Raw genomic sequence first — 15,878 nt, 5'->3', positions numbered from 1 at the left:
CGTTCCTCCCGATCACGAAGCGAGTCCCCTACCACTAGGCTACCGTGACCGGTGAGGGGGGATGAAGATCCTAGGCCCTGCCTTTTTCTGAAGATTTCTTCAAATATATTTTTCTGATGTTTTCCATTTAGATTTGTTAAATGTATTAAATGCGTGTCTACGAGAGAACCATGCAAAATCCAAATTTTCTTATGAAAGGCATTGTGATCATTTTAACTGATTTTATATTTTCTAATTAGCATTATGTGTCCTCTAATAAAACTCAGCATGCAAACTGCCAGTAACCCATGTTTTTCTATTTAAAGGGCCTGTTCTATTTTTAGCACTGTTTCGTAAGAAAAATATTAAGAAAACATCATAAGTTTAGAGGATAAAAATTAAAATAAAAAATGCAATTTTATTCAAATGAAAAATATTTTTTTAAAGTTTGGGAAATGCCCTAACTAGAAATATTTGTTTTTATTTTAATATCAACTTTGACTCTATATGTAGTGAGATCTAAAATTGATTAAATCAATGTGTGGAAAACTACCACTCTATGTAGAATGTTGTAAAAACCCAAGAAACGCATAAAATATTATGAATATCTATTTAAATGAAAAACTTCAACAAAATCAATTAGTAGCTAAAAGGATTTTGGTTGCAAATAACATTATACAAGTTTAAAAATCAAATGAAATTGGGTAAAACTATCAGAAAAATTATCTCCCTTAGTGGAACTCTCCTTATTTAAAGGAAGTAAGAGTATGACATCTAATGGCAGACGACAAGATGAGGTGTTCATTTGGTGACAATTGTGATGAAAACACCTTGGTTTTATTGAAAGAGTGTAAAAAAGATACAACTAGTCATGCCAGGTACCTAAAATGCAGCACAGAGGACATTCATATCCCTGAAAGTGTTCTTATATTAAACCGTGCAGGTGTTATGGGACTTGGACTGTCTAATTTATATAAACATGTATGCCTCAAACACAGAAATATTTTGGGTTTGCATTGGAAGAGAAACAAAAGGACCTATTGTCATCCATTGCATGATAAAAGTAAATCCAGTACTATCGCTCGAGGAGTCACTGTTGTCCAAAGTCGAGAGATATGGCTCAAGTTGAATGTGGTTTTGCCGATTGGATCTGGTAAGAACATTATGCAGATTTATTTATTTATTTTCAGTAAATTAAAGACTAAAGAAATTTTTCAGAACCACTTGAGTTAACTTTAAAAGTTTGCAGAAAGACACTGCTGTACATAATATCAGGGTTGTCAGTAAGAAGCAAAATAGAAGGTGACATTCTAAAATGAGAAGGGTGTCTGGGATTCCTCCCACTACTAGTGAAGTAGAGCGGACAATGCCAGAATAATGTGGGAATTACATGTATGTCACCATAGCTGGGAAAATTCCCTAACCCCTAGGTCTTTAATGGACAACCCTGTGATGTAAAAGCAAACAGTGATATCCTAATCAGCCTGTATTAATTCTGTAAAATGTGTGAAACATCTACTGATATTTAGGCTATAAGTATATATACATCATACATGTGTATTCTATTATGATTTATAGTTATAAACATATTTAATTTCTGATCATGCTGATTGTTACAGGTATATGCAGAAGATGCATAGAAACACACAAAAAAGAAATCAGTATGGGGATAGATCTGAAGGAAGAGCTGAAAGGTACATATACTGTACATAGAGAGAGTGAGAGAAGTTTTATCAAATTATTTCATTCAGTCTTTAGTCAAGCTTCACTTGCAAAATAAAATCAGTTGCTTTTATTTTTGTACAGCTAAAATATATATAAAAAATAAAAACTCTTGAACAGCAGTCCATTCATTATACCCCCGCTCTGAAGGAGAGGGGGTATACTGTTTTACCCTTATGTGTCCATCTGTATGTCTGTCCATAACAAATTCTTGTCGCAGTTTTCTCAGCAACTATTCATCGCAGATGCTTGAAATTTTAGCACACTCTTTGCTTTCGCATGCCATTTGGTGTGATTAATTTTTGTACAAATCTGATGTCAACTTCCTGATTATCCCTGTCAGACAGTGCATACAAAATTTCTGTCGTAGTTTTCTCAGCAACTACTCAAGGAAGTTGCTTGAAATTTGAGCATACTCTTTGTTTAGGCATGCCATATGGTGGGATTCATTTTTGTACAAATCCTATATGTGAACTTCCTGTTTATGTGTACGTCTTTCCTTACCAAATTTCTGTATATTCACATGACAAGGAATATTCCTATCAGAGTGAGGGTAATACTAGTGAGCATTTGGATCACATACTTCTTGTAAACTAGTATTAATTGTAACGGGGACCGTTACAGATGTTCCCCAAACGCTCCCCAACACCCTTTTGGTGTCATTTCCTGTAAGCTTCATTAAATAAGGCAATTAAGTATATTGGTCATTTAACGCATTTCACGCACGTGCATGCATGCATGTGCAGGTTGACCATGTCATTCCGTCTATACTATAAATGCATCTTTATATTCTCAGTATCAAAACATTTCATCAAGAAATATATAAGTTCCGGCTATATCAAGTATATTGGTCATCTTAGCATTGCGCGCACGCGCACCTGTATGCATGTTCATAATGACCATGCCATTTTGTCTACACTTATAATATGTCTGTTTATTCTTAGTATGAAAGCTTTTCATCAAAAAATATAAAAGTTATGGCTATATTAAGTATATTGGTCATTAAAGACATTGCACGCGCGCGCATGTGCATGCATGTGCATAATGGCCACATCATCTTGTCTGCACTTTTAATATATCTGTATATTCTTAATATCAAAGCTTTTCATAAAAAAATGTAAAAAGTACGGCTATATTAAGTAAATTGGTCATTTAACACATTGCACGTGCGCGCACGTGCATGCATATGCATGATGATCATGTCGTCTTGTCTACACTTTAAATGCATATAAATATTTTGAGTATCAAAGCATTTCATCAAAAAGTTTCAAAATTACAACTATATCAAGTAAATTGGTCATTTTACGCTTTGCGCGTGCGCGCACGTGCATGCATGTGCATGTTGACCATGTCATCTTGTTCACACTTTTAATATATCCTTATATTCTGAGTATCAAAGCATTTTATCAAAAAATATAAAAGTTACAGCTATATCAAGTATATTTGTCATTTTACGCATTGCACGCGCACGCACGTGCATGCGCGTGCGCGCAAAATGACCTTCGTTCCGCAAATCTACATAACATGCCTAGTAACCCTAAAAAGGTTTCACCTCAATCGGATGTGTAGTTTCGGAGATCACTCACGGACAAAAAAGTACCCAGGAAGAAAAATAATAATAATAATAATAACTAGTGCTAATTGTAACGGGAACCGTTACAGATGTTCCCCAAACGGCTCCCCAATCCTTTGTGATGCCCCATTCCCTACAAGCTTCAATAAATTAGACAATACTTTTGTAATATAGATGGACACTTTATTTTTAAGGGTATTTCATTGGAAAACTACTCCGATATAGCCATATGGGTATGAGCCAATCTAATAGCTACATTTTTTACATTAATTATCTTATAGTGTCTCACAATACATACATTTGTTTTAAATATTAAAGAATTTCATTGAAAAATAAGAGAGATGTAACCCTTTAAGTATTAGCCAATCAAAATTCAGCATACGCGCATGCATGGCCTTGCATTCAATTTTGATAGTATCATAATGTAGGAGCTCTATGTGCCTATCCATGTCTTAAATTTCATCCTGTTTTGTTAAAAACCAAGGGAGTTAAAGACATTTAAAGTTTCAACCAATCAGTTTGCAGCACACCTGCATGCGCGTGTTTTCAAGAAATTTCCTATATAACATGTTGTAGCACCTTATAATATATACTTATATTCTAAATTTCAAAGTATTTTGTCAAAAAACAAGGAAATTATTGAGATTTTTGTATCAGCCAATCAGAGAAGAGCGCACATGCATGCGCGTGAGTTCACGCTAATTTGACCATGTTGTCTTGTCTAGACTACTAATATATCTTTATATTTTGAGTTTCAAAGCAATTGATCAAGAAATATAAAAGTTACGGCTTCATCAAGTATATCAGTCATTTCACTCATTGCACGCGCGCGCACGCGCATGCATGTGCGCGCAAAATGACCTTCGTTCCACACACCTACACAGCATGCCTATTAACCCTAAAAAGGTTTCATGTCAATCGGATGAGTGGTTCTATGAGAACACTCCCGGACAAAAAAGTACCGGAGAAGAAAGTAGAAAAAAAGAATAATAATAATAACTAGATGAGATCTCGTTGCGAGCAACGAGTAGGTCTTCCGTCCGATTTTTCGATAAGATGAGATATGATTTTGACTATGATCTTTGTTAAAAGATAATAATATATAGACTTCCCTAATTAGATTTCATTTTTTTGATTTATATAACATTATCAAAGAACTATATATGACAGGCTTTTGGCCCCTCTGAGCCCTTAATTTGAAGGGTCAGCCCCTTTTCCTTGATATCAAATGAAAGGTCTTGTGATTTTGAAGACTTTTTGTTCAACAACTATTCAGAGATTTCTTTTCGGTATGGAGATATGCTGAATTGAAATATTTATTGGCCAGCCCTCCAAGTCCTTAATGGGGCTGTTTGACAAAAATTGAAAGGGTGCATATTGTTTAGAACATTATTCTGACCATCTTTTGTACAGCATTGGTTATCAAAATAATCCCCCTTTTCGAGATATAATGCGTCAAAGACTTAGCATTCTGGCCCCTTGTGACCCCTTATTATGTAACATATGATCAGAATCTTATCATATATTGTTGTAAATTGTTAAGATAAGCATCTTTGCTTCAGTAATGTATTACAAAATATTGATCGTTCAAGAGTTATACATAAAAGACTTTTGGCCCCTCTCAGCCCCTAATTTAGGGGATCAGCCCTTTTTTCTTGATATCAAATGAGAGGTCTTGTAATTTTAAAGACTTTTTGTTCAACAACTATTCAGAGATTTCTTTTCGTTGTGGAGATATACTGAATGGAAATATTTAGGGGCCACCCCTCTAAGTCCTTAATGGGGCTGTTTGACAAAAATTGAAAGGGTGCATATTGTTTAGAACATTATTCTGACCATCTTTTGTTCAGTATTGCTTATCAAAATATTCTCCCTTTTCGAGATATAAAGCGTCAAAGACTTAGCATTCTGGCCCCTTGTGACCCCTTATTACGTAACATATGATCAGAATCTTATCATATATTGTTGTAAATTGTTAAGATAAGCATCTTTGCTTCAGTAATGTATTACAAATTATTGATCGTAAAAGAGTTATAGATGAAAGACTTTTGGCCCCTCTGAGCCCCTAATTTGAGGGGTCAGCCCCTTTTTCTTGATACCAATTGAAAGATCTTGTGATTTTGAAGACTTTTTGTTCAACAACTATTCAGAGATTTCTTTTCGTTGTGGAGATATGCTGAATGGAAATATTTAGGGGCCAACCCTCCAAGTCCTTAATGGGGCCGTTTAATAAGAATTGAAAGGGTGCATATTATTTAGAACATTATTCTGACCATCTTTTGTTCAGTATTGCTTATCAAAATATTCTCCCTTTTCGAGATATAAAGCGTCAAAGACTTAGCATTCTGGCCCCTTGTGACCCCTTATTACGTAACATATGATCAGAATCTTATCATATATTGTTGTAAATCGTTAAGATAAGCATCTTTGCTTCAGTAATGTATTACAAATTATTGATCGTTAAAGAGTTATAGATGAAAGACTTTTGGCCCCTCTCAGCCCCTAATTTGAGGGGTCAGCCCCTTTTTCTTGATATCAAATGAAAGGTCGTAACATTCTGCACAACTTTTCTTCTATATGTTTTAACAAATTCTTAACAGGTGTGAAGATATGAAAGAAAAGGTTTGAAATTTTGTGAGATGTTTCTGAGACATTTTTTGAGCCCTACCGAGCTTCGACGCCTTTTGCGCTAGAGAGATTTGGACACCTGCCTGCAAATCTACAAACCTTCCCCTACCTTCACTGAAAATCTTGAATCAATATCTTAAGTCGTTTCGGAGGAGTTTCCAGGACAAGCCGACACTCTAAAAATCAGAATATCCTAAATATCTCGAGATGGAAAGTGACGTCATCAACGAAAAAAATTTCCAATAAGGTTCAGATCAATACCTATCAGATCTGAAAGTTTCATGAAAATCGGCCAAGACATTTTCGAGAACTCGCGTGCACAAAATCGGTAAGAATAATAAAAATAACTAGATGAGATCTCGTTGCGAGCAACGAGTAGGTCTTCCGTCCGATTTTTCGATAAAATATGATTTTGACTATGACCTTTGTTAAAAGTTAATAATATATAGACTTCTCTAATTAGATTTCATTCTACTGATTTACATAGCATTATCAAAGAGCTATAAATGACATGCTTTGGCCCTTCTGAGCCCCTAGTTTGAGAGGTCAGCCCCTTTTTCTTGTTATCAATTAAAAGTTGTGATTTTGAAGACTTTTTGTTCAACAACTATTCAGAGATTTCTTTTCGTTATGGAGATATGCTGAATGGAAATATTTAGGGGCCACCCCTCCAAGTCCTTAATGGGGCCGTTTGATAAAAACTGAAAGGGTGCATATTGTTTAGAACATTATTCTGACCATCTTTTGTTCAGTATTGCTTATCAAAATATTCCCCCTTTTTCTAGATATAAAGGGTCAAAGATTTAGCATTCTGGCCCCTTGTGACCCTTATTACGTAACCTATGATCAGAATCTTATCATATATTGTTGTAAATCGTTAAGATAAGCATCTTTGCTTCAGTAATGTATTACAAATTATTGATCGTTAAAGAGTTAGAGATGAAAGACTTTTGGCCCCTCTCAGTCCCTAATTTGAAGGGTCAGCCCCTTTTTCTTGATATCAAATGAAAGGTTTTGTGATTTTGAAGACTTTTTGTTCAACAACTGTTCAGAGATTTCTTTTCGTTGTGGATATCTGCTAAATGGAAATATTTAGGGGTCACCCCTCCAAGTCCTTAATGGGGCCGTTTGACAAAAATTGAAAGGGTGCATATTGTTTAAAACATTATTCTGACCATCTTTTGTTCAGTATTGCTTATCAAAATATTCCCCCTTTTCGAGATATAAAGCATCAAAGATTTAGCAGTCTGGCCCCTTTTGACCCCCTATTACGTAACATATGATCAGAATTTTAAAACATATAGTTGCAAATCGTTGAGATGAACATATTTGCTTCAGTAATTTATAACAAATTATTGATCGTTCAAAAGATATACATGAAAGACTTTTGGGCCCCCTGAGCCCCTTATTTAAGGGATCAGCCCTTTTTTCTTGATATCAATTGAAGGGTCTTGTGATTTTGAAGATTTTTTGTTCAACAACTATTCAGAAATCTATTTTCGTTTTCGAGATATGCTGAATTGAAATATTTAGGGGCCAGCCCTTGAAGTCCTTAATGGGGCCGTTTTGCAAAAATTGAAACCTTGCATATCGTTTAGAACATTATTCTGAACATCATTTGTTCAATATTGCTTATCAAAATATTCCCCCTTTTTGAGATATAAAGCGTCAAAGATTTAGCATTCTGGCCCCTTTTGACCCCTTATTACGTAACATATGATCAAAATTTTTAACCATATAGTTGCAAATCGATAAGATGAACATTTTTGCTTCAGTAATTTATAACAAAATATTGATCGTTCAAGAGTTATACATAAAAGACTTTTGGCCCCTCTGAGCCCCTAATTTGAGGGATCAGCCCTTTTTTCTCGATATCAAATGAAAGGTCTTATCATTTTACACATCTTTTGTAATACATGTTTTAACAAAATATTTACAGGTAAAAAGATATAAAAGAAAACGTGTCAAATTTTGCGAGATGTTTGTGAGCCTATTTTTCGAGCCCAGGCGAGCTTCAACGCCATTTGAGCTGGAAAAATATAGATGCCCAATTGCACATCTACAATATTTCCTCTATCTTCACTGAAAATCTTAACTCAATAGCTTTAGTCGTTAAGGAGGAGTTTCCAGGACAAGCCAACCCTCTGAAAATCAGAAAATCGTCAATATCTCACGACCGGAAGTGACGTCATTAAAAAACAAAAAAAACCTATCAAGATTAATTGAATACCTTTTACATCTGAAAGTTTGGTGTAAATCGGCCCAGCCGTTTCTGAGAAATCGCGTGCACAAAATCGGTTGGAAGAAAAATAATAATAATAATAATAATAACTAGATGAGATCTCGTTGCGAGCAACGAGTAGGTCTTCCGTCCGATTTTTCGATAAGATGAGATATGATTTTGACTATGATCTTTGTTAAAAGATTATAATATATAGATTTTCCTAATTAGATTTCCTTCTTTTGATTTATATAACATTATCAAAGAGCTATAGATCATATGCTTTTGGCCCCTCTGAGCCCCTAGTTTGAGGGGTCAGCCCCTTTTTCCTGATATCAGTTGAAAGGCCTTGTGATTTAGAAAACGTTTTATTCAAGAAATATTCAGAGATTTCATTTCGTTGTGGAAATATGCTGAATTGAAATATTTAGGGGCCACCCTCCAAGTCCTTAATGGGCCGATTGACAAAAATTGAAAGGGTGTATATTGTTTAGAACATTATTCTGACCATCTTTTGTTCAGTATTGCTTATTAAAATATTCCCCCTTTTCGAGATATAAAGTATCTAAAATTTAGCATTCTGGCCCCTTGTGACCCCTTATTACGAAACATATGATCACAATCTTATCATATATTGTTGTAAATCGTTAAGATAAACATCTTTGCTTCAGTAATGTATTACAAATTATTGATCATTAAAGAGGTATAGATGAAAGACTTTTGGCCCCTCTCAGCCCCTAATTTGAGGGGTCAGCCCCTTTTTCTTGATATCAAATGAAAGGTCTTGTGATTTTGAAGACTTTTTGTTCAACAACTTTTCAGAGATTTCTTTTCGTTCTGGAGATATGCTGAATGGAAATATTAAGGGGCCACCCCTCCAAGTCCTTAATGGGGCCGTTTAACAAAAATTGAAAGAGTGTATATTGTTTAGAACATTATTCTGACCATCTTTTGTTCAGTATTGCTTATCAAAATATTCTCCCTTTTCGAGATATAAAGCTTCAAATATTTAGCATTCTGGCCCCTTGTGACCCCTTATTACGTAACATATGATCAAAATCTTATCATATATTGTTGTAAATCGGTAAGATAAACATCTTTGCTTCAGTAATGTATTACAAATTATTGGTCGTTAAAGAGTTAAAGATTAAAGACTTTTGGCCCCTCTCAGCCCCTAATTTGAGGGGTCAGCCCCTTTTTCTTGATATCAAATGAAAGGTCTTGTGAATTTAAAGACTTTTTGTTCAACAACTATTCAGAGATTTCTTTTCGTTGTGGAGATATGCTGAATGGAAATATTAAGGGGCCACCCCTACAGGTCCTTAATGGGGCCGTTTGACAAAAATTGAAAGAGTGTATATTGTTTAGAACATTATTCTGACCATCTTTTGTTCAGTATTGCTTATCAAAATATTCTCCCTTTTCGAGATATAAAGCGTCAAATATTTAGCATTCTGGCCCCTTGTGACCCCTTATTACGTAACATATGATCAAAATCTTATCATATATTGTTGTAAATTGTTAAGATAAACATCTTTGCTTCAGTAATGTATTACAAATTATTGACTGTTAAAAAGTTAAAGATTAAAGACTTTTGGCCCCTCTCAGCCCCTAATTTGAGGGGTCAGCCCCTTTTTCTTGATATTAAATGAAAGGTCGTCTCATTCTGCACAACTTTTCTTCTATATGTTTTAACAAATTCTTAATATGTATGAAGGTATGAAAGAAAAGGTGTTAAATTTTGTGAGATGTTTCCGAGACAGTTTTTGAGCCCTACCGAGCTTCGGCGCCTTTTGCGCTAGAGAAATTTGGACACCTGCCTGCAAATCTACCAACCTTCCCCTACCTTCACTGAAAATCTTGACTCAATATCTTAAGTCGTTTCGGAGGAGTTTCCAGGACAAGCCGACCCTCTAAAAATCAGAAAATCCTAAATATCTCGAGATGGAAAGTGACGTCATCAACGAAAAAAATTTCCAATAAGGTTCAGATCAATACCTATCAGTTCTGAAAGTTTCATGAGAATCGGCCAAGACGTTACCGAGAACTCGTGTGCACAAAATCGGTAAGAATAATAATAATAATAATAATAGGGAAAAAGAAACCGAACGAAAACAATAAGGTCTTCCGTTGGAGACGGAAGACCTTAATAATAGGGAAAAAGAAACCGAACGAAAACAATAAGGTCTTCCGTTGGAGACGGAAGACCTTAATAATAATAATAGGGAAAAAGAAACCGAACGAAAACAATAAGGTCTTCCGTTGGAGACGGAAGACCTTAATAATAATAATAATAATAAGAAACAGAGTAAAAACAATATGTTCCCAAACTTCGTTTGGGGAACATAATAAGAAGAAACAGAGTAAAAACAATATGTTCCCAAACTTCGTTTGGGGAACATAATTAATGTTCTCACAATTTGACATTTATGAGTGTATTTGATATTTTAAAAAGTATTAATGCATAAATTAAGGAATATACAGTAAATCTTGATGAATGGCTTTTACACTCAATAGTTTCATAATATTGATAGACTTCACATGTACCTGCATGTTCCAGTCCTGTTTGGAAATTAAAGATTAACTCTGAGGATTATTAAGTATTGTAAATAAATGTTTCTTTTGTAGAAATGTGTTCCTTGCTTGAAAAGACAGCAAATGCATCAAACCAAACAGGTGATCACTTACTCTAGTATAATAATAATAATAATAATTATAAATAATAATAATAATAATAATAATAATATATAGAGAGAGAGAGAGAGAGAGAGAGAGAGAGAGAGAGAGAGAGAGAGAGAGAGAGAGAGAGAGAGAGAGAGATATATATATATAGATACAATCAATGTTTAATTTATCTCAAAATGAATTTAAAATACATGTATCAATGTATGTATCATTTCCACACTAGTGAATAAAATACATGTGCATGGTCATTGTGATCATGCAAATCAAATGACATTATTAACAGAGTTTGTGCATGTACTATAATATTGTATAATGTATACACAAGTTATTATGATTATGATGGTTATTATACGGTTAAATCTTGATAAACAAAATCACTAAGAACAGTTTACATGAAGTTAAGTCAAAATGGTGAGGATGTGACTTATAAACTGATAAGTCCAGTCCATATAGTTCCAGTTTTGGGCTTTATTTAAATGATTCATTCAAAACAGAAGCATTGTGCTTAGCATAAGCATTTTTAGCTGTTATCTATATGGGTATATACATCATGACCTTTTTAATTATTTTACAGAGCAAAGAGTGGAGCAAATGGAAGTAACAGAAAATATATTACCTATAGGTAAAAAAAACATTAACCTTGACCCCCTCTCCAAAAGAAATTGTAATTATCTATCCAGAGTATATCAATTTTTTTATAAATAACTTGTACAGGCAAAGGCAGGTATATATATGTGTGTTTATATGTAAACACATTTTTTAAACAAGTTGGGTACACTAGCTACCTTTTATGGAAAGCATATTATATTAAAGGTGCTTGGACACAGATTTGAAGTTAATATTTTCTCAAATTTTCTGTATAATTTCATGACTTATATGTTTCCAATGGGTATGACTGTAATAGGAAAAGGAGGTGACTCAGGTGAGCATTGTGGCCCATGGTCCTTTTGTTATAATGTTGAAATTGATCAGGATGTCATTTAGGACATCATAAACATCACAATATATGTCCTTTTGTACAGGGGCATAGGTGAAAATTAACTTTATTAAAATGCCATCTTCAGATATTGCAATATCCCTTATATATAAACTTTAATTGTAAAAAAAACATAAATCTGTCACTGATTTTTTCAGATTTTGAATTCATATCATCCCAGTCAACAAGTGCATCTAATTGGTCAAAAGATGAAAGATCTCAGCGTGAACTGTTCAACCATGCAATGGATATCCTATCAAGTGGAGATTACCCTCCTTTAAAGTGCCAGGTATCTCAGAAGTTGGACCAGTTGCAGTACTCTACAAGGAAGTTTTACATACGCCAAGCACGTTTAGCAATTGAGCTTGTTTGTGAGAGTATTGCACCATGCCAAGGTACAGAGTTGATGCTTCAAGTTTTTGACAGCATTCCAAAGGAAAAACCAAAACAAAGTGATGCAGTTACCGAAGCAGTTATTTCTGCTTACATGAAGGCAGAGGACCATACTACAAAAGTGCAGATTTTATCAATAATTGTTGGACAGTATACCAAATCAGAACTCTTGTCTCTTGTTGATGGGTTAACTCTGTACAAGATTGATGCTGCAAGAAAATATGCTGCAACCCATGGACCTGGGCAGTACATTACGCCACCAAAGATCACAAGAGTACGTATACCAAAGGAGAAGATACATCACTTCATTCAGTTTATTTCATCTCCAGCTTACCTGCAAGTTGTTGGATTTGGATCAAGACACTTGAAATTATCATCAGGCCTAAGTGTAAAAATTCCAAAAGTGATACGAACTATGATAGCTTCTCGACTCATCACAGCATATAATTCCTATTGCAAAGAAAACTCAATCCTTCCTCCATCAAGAGCAACCCTTTATAAAATCATCAAAGCATGCCCTGCCTCTCAACTGAAGTCTCTGCATGGGTTGGATAACTACATCAGTGATGGAATGGATGGTATTGATACTTTGAACAAATTGATATCCACTCTTGCTATGAAGGGTCTTCCAGAGAGCAAAGTTACTGAAATCCAGAAAATGCTAGAAACATTGAAGGTACATCTGAAGAATGAGTTCAAAAGTCACATCTCCCCTTCCAGTGACTGCATTCAACACTGTACACAGTTTGCATTGTCCGAAAAAGAATGTGATCATTTGCATAATACTAGCTGCCAGTTATGTGAAACTATGTATCATATGAAATTGGAAATTGGTGATCTCATAAAACATACAACTTTTATCAGCACTCAAGACAAAGAAGAAACAAACCATGATTTTGAGTTGGCAACAGAAAAGATATGGGCCTGGAGAGATCATTCAATTAGAACAGTGAACCAGGATCTGTGCAGAGAGAATATCATTCAGAACCTACAGCTACATGAAGTGATGATCATTGCTGACTGGGCAATGAAGTATTTGCCACAAACTTTCCGTGAAACACAGAACGAGTGGTTTGGCAAGCAGGGTATCAGCTGGCACATGATTTGTGGCATTCTTTGTCAGGCACAGTCAACAACAGAAGACAAAGAAGACCAAAAGAACATTGAGATAATTTCCATAGTGCATCTTGTGGAAGAAGGAAAGCAAGGATGGCACTTAGTCAGTCAAATTTTCAACAATGCTTTCAAAGTGTTGAAGTCCATCCATCCACATCTAAAGGATGCATACATCAGATCAGATAATGCGGGTTGTTACCATTCCTTACCAATGCTGTCCTATCTCTGGAAATTCCGCAATGAATTGCCATTAGTTGTAAAGCAGTATAATTTCAGTGAAGCGCAATCTGGCAAAGACTTGTGTGACTCACGAACAGGATCTTGCAGGCTTCACATGCTTAATTACATCAATGAAGGCCATGACATCACAAACACTTTGCAAATGAAGGAAGCACTTGAAAGTCATGGTGGTGTTAGAAACACCTATGTTTCCATTGTTAGCCCAACATCACAAATTGATACACAGCCAGTACTTTGTGGACAGTTGAAAAATTTTCAGATCTCAAAGTATAACAATTTCAGCTTTGAAGATGAAGGACTTAAGGCTTACAAAGCTTATGGGATTGGAGGAGAGCTGATAAATGCATCAGATATTTCCAGGATTTCTGAGCAACTGTCATTAGCAGATGAAAAGTTGGTAAGATAAATTTAATTACTTTGTAGAATTTTTCAATGACAATAATTTTTGTTCAAGATTTTGCTGCAAATTGTTATGATGATAGTATATTAAATGCATCATATATTTTCCATAGGTTTTTTCTGACCCAAAAAGACCAGATTTCAAAGCATCATATACCAGAGGAAGCACAAACAGAGACAATTTTCCTTGTATTGAACCAGATTGTATTAGGGTGTTTAAAAAAGAAAATCAACTGATTCAGCATCTTGCTGTCGGTAAGCATGTGTATGATGATGAAAATTTGGACAACCTGACAGACAGGAGCATGCGAATTTGGTCTTTCCAATGCCAGGAACTGCAACTGAATCAACCTTCATCCTGCTACAGTGTGGAACTCTCTGAATCTAAATATTTTGCTGAATGCCCCGGATATGCATTAAAAAAGAGAAAAAAAGCAGTCCGCTTCTCTCCAAAGGTAAAGAACTATTTATCAGTTTTATATTATCATGGAGAAGAGTCTGGAAAAAAGCCTAGTCCTTTTACAATCTCCAAACAAATGAGATGTGAGACAGATGTCGATGGGAACTGTCTTTTTTCGCCAGCGGAATGGCTTTCACATCAACAGATTAGAAGTTTCTTTGGAAGTTTATGTCTGAAGAAGCAGAGAGAAGCTGAAAGATCTGGAAAATCCCATGACATAAAAAGAGATGAAAATCTTGAAGAGGATGAAGACCTTCAAAATGTTATCAATGATTTGGTGGCATATGAGCATCAGAGTATACTATCAAACACTGTAAACGAATTAACATTTTAAAAATGGTGTGTTTCAGTTTATGAACTATTACTATATCCACGCAAATAGTTCACTTCTGCTAGTCAGTATACAAATCAATCATTTGTGAATATCATACTTTCATGTAAGTTATTTATATCTGATTTGTCAAGAAGTGATAATGTAGACTGACAGCTAGGAATTAATGTGTGTACGGTTCAAAGTTGCATGTATTTAATATATAAAACGTGTAATTTTTTATTCTGTGTTTTTGTCCTCAGGAAAATCCATTATTCATGTTAAGTCTTGAGTCTCTGTTTTAAAATAAAAATTGTATTTTCCGACTCAGTTTTGGGACCCCTTGATTTTCTTACAGACTCCAATTAGTGTTTCACATCTTTTGCCATTCTTTCAGTGCAGTAGCTTCAAATGCTTATTTTATGACAGTTCTAAATTAGAGATCATCTTATATATTTTTATAATGTTACTGTCTTTTGTAAAGTAACATGGACATAATAAGTTTGGTACTTTTCAAATGCATGTGAAGGAACTTAATTGAGGATTGTAAAATATGTCATGAAATATTGCTTATGTTTTTATAAATTTATGGTATTATAAAAGACATTGATCAACTTAATTCTGTTCATTATTTGTATAATTTTGTGCATTGAAAGGCTAAAAATTTCCCACTTGCCTCTGTATTAGTTTTTATATAAAATCAAAGAAGTTGCAGCTGACAGACTTATTTAACATGGCTTATATTTAAAAGATATATATTCTATTCAGTGCCCTGGGACATTAAAAAAATGTTTTTAGATCATTTTTGGAGCCAGCCAAATGACTGAGAAGAAAAACAGATAAAGAGTACCTGAAAAAAAAAACTTTGATGAGCAAAAAAAAACAACAGAACTGCAGCATGTGTATCAAATATGGTGCATGTTTAGGAAACTTTTGGCATGATGAACTCTGTGAAATTTGGAAACACTGTGGAAAAGTGGATTTTACTGATGTGTTCAGTTTTGAATACTCTTTCTAGTAAACTTGCAATTTTTTATTTGCATTTTTTGCAATGTGCATTTTCATTTTGACAGATGTTTGGTCAACATCCTGTAAAATGAGCACCATATCTATTGAGCCAGGACATTCCTATTGAAATGGGCCTGGCTTTAAACTTACCATCATTTTTAGAAAATA

The 15,878-nt window shown here is 34.6% G+C and overlaps 2 protein-coding genes across 2 annotated transcripts; both read left to right on the top strand.

The window, feature by feature from the left end:
* Positions 1-756: 756 nt before the first annotated feature.
* LOC133176917 (uncharacterized) lies at positions 757-10,816 on the top strand. Its single transcript, XM_061311976.1, has 3 exons — positions 757-1,132; positions 1,599-1,673; positions 10,752-10,816. The coding sequence occupies exons 1-3, from the start codon at positions 757-759 to the stop codon at positions 10,814-10,816; spliced, it is 516 nt and encodes a 171-aa protein (XP_061167960.1).
* A 1,144-nt stretch (positions 10,817-11,960) lies between these two features.
* Positions 11,961-14,726, top strand: LOC133176916 (uncharacterized). The gene is made up of 2 exons (XM_061311975.1): positions 11,961-13,930; positions 14,046-14,726. Exons 1-2 carry the CDS (start codon positions 12,029-12,031, stop codon positions 14,724-14,726), a joined length of 2,583 nt encoding a protein of 860 aa, XP_061167959.1. The 5' UTR covers positions 11,961-12,028.
* Positions 14,727-15,878: the final 1,152 nt, after the last annotated feature.

Source organism: Saccostrea echinata, unplaced genomic scaffold (genome assembly GCF_033153115.1).
Source record: "Saccostrea echinata isolate AGI-Se365-2 ecotype Australia unplaced genomic scaffold, CSIRO_AGI_Sech_v1 ptg000084l, whole genome shotgun sequence".
Taxonomy (NCBI): Eukaryota; Metazoa; Mollusca; class Bivalvia; order Ostreida; family Ostreidae; genus Saccostrea; species Saccostrea echinata.
Note: the sequence above shows the minus strand (reverse complement) of the source record. Positions and strands in the feature narration are given on the sequence as shown.

Excerpts from the sequence above, each read along its gene's own strand:
- LOC133176917 (XM_061311976.1), top strand. The coding sequence starts at position 757 with ATGGCAGACGACAAGATGAGGTGTTCATTTGGTGACAATTGTGATGAA. Across the intron at positions 1,133-1,598 it reads GGTTTTGCCGATTGGATCTG|GTATATGCAGAAGATGCATA; the intron begins GTAAGAACATTA and ends TGATTGTTACAG. Across the intron at positions 1,674-10,751 it reads TCTGAAGGAAGAGCTGAAAG|AAATGTGTTCCTTGCTTGAA; the intron begins GTACATATACTG and ends TTTCTTTTGTAG.
- LOC133176916 (XM_061311975.1), top strand. The coding sequence starts at position 12,029 with ATGGATATCCTATCAAGTGGAGATTACCCTCCTTTAAAGTGCCAGGTA. Across the intron at positions 13,931-14,045 it reads CATTAGCAGATGAAAAGTTG|GTTTTTTCTGACCCAAAAAG; the intron begins GTAAGATAAATT and ends TATTTTCCATAG.